Source organism: Apis laboriosa, unplaced genomic scaffold (assembly GCF_014066325.1).
Source record: "Apis laboriosa isolate Shangri-la unplaced genomic scaffold, ASM1406632v1 scaffold16_cov148, whole genome shotgun sequence".
NCBI lineage: Eukaryota > Metazoa > Arthropoda > Insecta > Hymenoptera > Apidae > Apis > Apis laboriosa.
Genome location: NW_025222129.1, coordinates 1,808,334 through 1,812,943, shown reverse-complemented (window position 1 = coordinate 1,812,943; position 4,610 = coordinate 1,808,334). Strand labels below are relative to the sequence as shown.

Here is a 4,610-nt window from a genome sequence, read left to right as displayed (position 1 = left end):
AGGAAGGAAGAAGGGAGAGTAGAGAGCGAAAAGCACGAGGCGACTGGCCGGAGAGAGAGAGAGAGACAGAGAAAGAGAAAGAGACATAGAGAGAGAAAAGGAGTGAGAGAGAGAGAGAGAGGGGGATAGAGCGGAACGGTAAGGAAGCGCGGAGGTAGAAGCCACCCTTGGCCAAGAGAGGCACCAGGCTGGCAGCCCCTTTCGCAAGGCACCCCCTAAGCCTGGTTAGGGGCGAAGGCGGCGAGCCGCGGAGGCCACAACACGACCGCCGTCCTCATTGGTCGACGCGCTTGGCCTGGGTGGGGCTCCGGAAAAATTGGAGGGGAGAAAAATCCCCTCTAAATAGCTGCGGCTGCGGCCGCGAAAAACTAGAATCCGCTCAGCCGGCATCGAGTGCGCGTCGGTTCAGCGTCCAAACTTTTCCCGTAGTGTCGTCGTCGTCGTCGTCGTCGTCGTCGTCGTCGATTTTTCGCATCCCCCGCGATCGGCCAGTGAGAAACGTTCTTCCCGATTTCCTTTATCGGAAAGGTGGATTTCATTTCGCATAGACAGATTTTTATTTATTATTGGACGCGAACCAATAATAAAAAGAGAAGAGACGACGAATAATTGTTCGTTTCCCCCGTGGTTGGGTAAAACTCATGGAGGATTGAGGTGTATTTGTTGTGCGTAGTTCGGGGATAGTGAATCGAACGATTGGACGCAGTGTATGTATATATATATATATATATGTACATATACACACATATATATATATACACACACATATATTTGGTGTTGATATCGAGGATTAATAACATCGTCAATTCCTCCCCTCCCCTCCCCTCCCGTTTTTGGACGGTTGTTGCGCCACGACGAGTGTGAATATCGTGAAGTTCGAAAATGCATTTACCGGAGGGCCCACTTGGAATGGACATCAATGCTATGCACGAGACTCTACAGGCGTGTCACGGTGATTTGGTTAGAACTGGAAGTCCCGCTATCCTGTGCAGCGCCTTACCATCCCATTGGAGGTCGAACAAGTCGCTGCCGGTAGCGTTCAAGGTCGTTGCCCTGGACGACGTCAGCGACGGGACTCTGGTCACCATTAGAGCTGGAAACGACGAGAATTGTTGCGGGGAGTTGAGGAATTGCACAGCCGTGATGAAGAACCAAGTGGCCAAGTTCAACGATCTCAGATTCGTCGGGCGGAGCGGGAGAGGTCAGTGGATCATCATCCCTTTCCATTCCTACTCATTATCTATCCCCTATGCCGTTCGTATCGCGCAACAATCTCTCCCCGACAATCTTTCACAAATCTTTCCATCGCAAGCGTGGTAATCGCGCGACTTTTTGCCTGATTGCAGGGAAATCCTTCTCACTGACCATCCAAATCAGCACGGTACCCTTCCAAGTCGCCACCTACACGAAGGCGATCAAAGTCACCGTGGACGGGCCGAGAGAGCCACGATCCAAATCGAGTAAGTTCACATCCCTTCGAACTTTCTCTCTTTTTTTCTTTTCCTTTTCGTAAATATTATTCGTTCCTTCTAGAGTAGTCTCGATCTCCAATTATCCTTGGCGCGAAAAGAGACGAAAGAAAAAGGAAAAGGAAAAGGAAAAGGAAAAGGAAAAGAAAAGAAAGAGAAAAAGAAAAGAAAGATTCGCGTTTTCCACGAGGATCGGGAGGGAGGAGGGTGAAAAAATCGGGCGAAAAGTAGGGGCGAAAGGAGGATTCCGCGTGGGTAGCGGGTCCCAGCGTGGCCGACGTAGAACCCGCAAACGGGTGTCGGATCCTCGTAGGCGTTTAATAATCCGGTGGACCTCAAACCGCGGGCCGCGCGCGGTGGTCGCAGAAACTAGCACAGCCTCTACCGGTCGTTTGCACGTGCACGTGCATAAGGGTTGGCTGTGCGCGCGCGCACACGCAAACGCGGGTAAACGCGTGAAAATCATGCACACGCATACGTGTGTGTATATAGATACATACGCGGTGATCGTGTATTGGCATCGTTTCAAGGGACGAAGATCGCGGCTACGATCGTCGGCAAGCCCTTTTCAACATCCACCCTTGTTCTCCCCGGCTTGAATCCAGATTGGGTCGGAGAACGGTGTTAACCAACTAACGCGCGTCGATGTGTGCGCGCGCGTGTTTATCACGGGCGGCGCTCGGTCGAGCAAAAGAGCAGAAGACGACGAAGCCGCGGGAGGTAACGCGGCAACGGCGACGCGGCACGTCGTCTGCAAAGGAGCCGCGTTTATGCGTTTGTTTATCGCGCCGCATATGGCGGTAGCATGTGGCTCGTAACGAGCCAGCGTTACGCGCCGATCCTGTAAACAGAGATCGGTAACTCGCCTCCGGAGAGCGTCGTTAATCCGCGTTTTACGGCCACCCGCCAGATCTCTCGCCATCCTCCACCTTTTTCTCTTTCTCTTCTCTTTCTCCTCTCTTTCTCCTCTTTTTCTTCCGCGCCCTCCCTTCCTCCATTCGCGAATTATTCGAATAGATTTTTACGGATCTTTTTCCTTTTTCCTTTCCTTTTTTCTTTTTTCTATACGATTCTCGATTTCGGAATCGGAATAGGAATAGAAAATTTCAGTCAAGGTTGGCCTGACTGCTTTGGAAAACCTTGATCGTCGGTCGGATTATTTATTTATAGAGCGGAAGGAATCCACATTCCACGTGTCCCGAGAATTTCGAGTCTATTTCGAACGCCTCGATCGTGCTGAAGAATACGTCTCTCTTCCATTACTTTCAGATTATCAATACGGACATGGATTCCCTGGACTCGGATTGCTCAATCCTTGGGTGGACGTGGCGTATCTGGGACACGCATGGCACTTGCCCCATCCTGCCTTCGTCAAAGGTTAGCACGAAATTTTCCTCGTTCCTAATATAATCCTACCACGTATAATCCCATTACGTATATATTTCTACGTCGCGAAATTATCCATCCAACGAGACGATTTCATCGCATAAGATATCCAAAGGACGAAAGAAAGACGTAACATAGGTGCAGAATCGGCACCTAATCGGTCCCATGATCCAAAGCCCCCTTCATCCTCGACCCGCTCGCAATCAATCAAAGGCCGAACAATGCACGCGGCCAAAGAATCGTCCCGGCTCCGAGCAGAGGAGAGGAGAGAGAGAGAGAGAGAGAAAAAAAAAAGAAAAAAAGAAAAAAAAAAGCCTCGAAAGAGGAGACACGCGTTCACAATCGACGACGAGAGAGTTCGCGTTATCGATTTCGCCAGAGAGTCCGCGACGCTTGCCGATGATTCATACCCCCGGTGGCTGGACCGAGGGTGAGCCTCGACTCCCTTTTCCCACAACGGACCCCTTCTTCGACCCCCCCGTGCATCCACCCCGCCAACCAACCAGCCAGCCAACTAACAACAATAAGACTCGGCCTTCCTTCCTTCTTTCCTTCCTTCCTTCTTTCCCTCTCTCCTTCCCTCTTTCCTTCCTTTCTCCGCGTGCGCGAGTTTTCTCCACGATTCTAATCTAAGCCCGCTTCTTTCTTTTCTTTCTTCTTTTACACAGGGACCATCCCGATGCCATCCACGGATCTGTTTCCACCGACGTTCCCGCCATCGGTTCTCCCATCGTACCCGTTCGACCACGTGAAATACCCGGCCGAGTACGCCACCACGCTACCCCCGAAGTCGAGCAGCAGCTCGAGCGCACAGGCGACGATCCCAACCAGCCCGTCCAGAACACCGCCCAAGAGCCCGAGCGAGTCCGGGAGCGAGTCGGCCGCCGAGGAGGTTCGAAGCGCCTTCGTGCCCATCAGATTGAACACCCTGCCGCCGACCACGTCCGTCGTCACCGCCTCCTCCGCCTCGTCGCCGGAGGAGCGGCTGCCCACGAAGAAGGGAGTCGTGGAGGGTTCGAGGAACGAGCTCAAGGCGCCGACAGCCCTCATCTCCCGTTCCCTGTCGCCCAAGAGGAGCCCCTCCCCCACCAAGATCTCCTCGCCGCCGCCCGCGAAACCAGTGTGGAGACCTTACTAGGGCGAATCGAGGACGAGCACCGGGTGAAACGAGGGCGTACGATCCCCCGTTGAAAGGCTAGTGATTATTTAGACGCGTCGTCGGGCAATTTCCTTTCCTCTCCTTTTCCTCTTATCCTTCTTCTTCTTCTTCTTCTCTCTTTTCTTTCTTCCGAGGAGAGAAGCGCGAGAAATCCTCGTTCGACGTCTCTCTTTCCCCTTCCCCCGATCTCCTTCCCCCCCCCCCCTCGCCTTTCTCGAATCTTGTCGACTCTTCACGCTCGGGTTGCCGTGCGATGCAACTCGACAACGACGAAGATATGAAGAGTAATAAAGTAAAATCTAAAAGATCTGTGATGTCTTCGGTTTTACGAGGACATTTTTGATGAGGTAAACTCGGATGCGAGCTTCGCCTGATCCGAGGAAACGCGACGCTGAATACACCGGACTTGATCGATGCCGATTCTGATATTCGACTAAAGCAATTTTCATCCGACTGAAAATTCGATCGAAAAGTCGAGTACATCCTTTATATGTGTACATAGAATTTGTATATACGTGTAGATAGTTAGATAATAACAATTGTAGAGAGAGGAAAATATCATTACCACGTGTACAGTCTTTTTTTTTTTTTTTTTT

General features: G+C 51.6%; 1 protein-coding gene across 1 annotated transcript; it reads left to right on the top strand.

Moving 5' to 3' along the window:
* The first annotated feature begins 419 nt into the window (after positions 1-419).
* Positions 420-4,162, top strand: LOC122711118 (segmentation protein Runt-like). Its single transcript, XM_043929571.1, has 4 exons — positions 420-1,201; positions 1,347-1,460; positions 2,739-2,846; positions 3,524-4,162. Exons 1-4 carry the CDS (start codon positions 883-885, stop codon positions 3,991-3,993), a joined length of 1,011 nt encoding a protein of 336 aa, XP_043785506.1. The 5' UTR covers positions 420-882; the 3' UTR covers positions 3,994-4,162.
* The last annotated feature ends 448 nt before the right edge of the window (positions 4,163-4,610 follow it).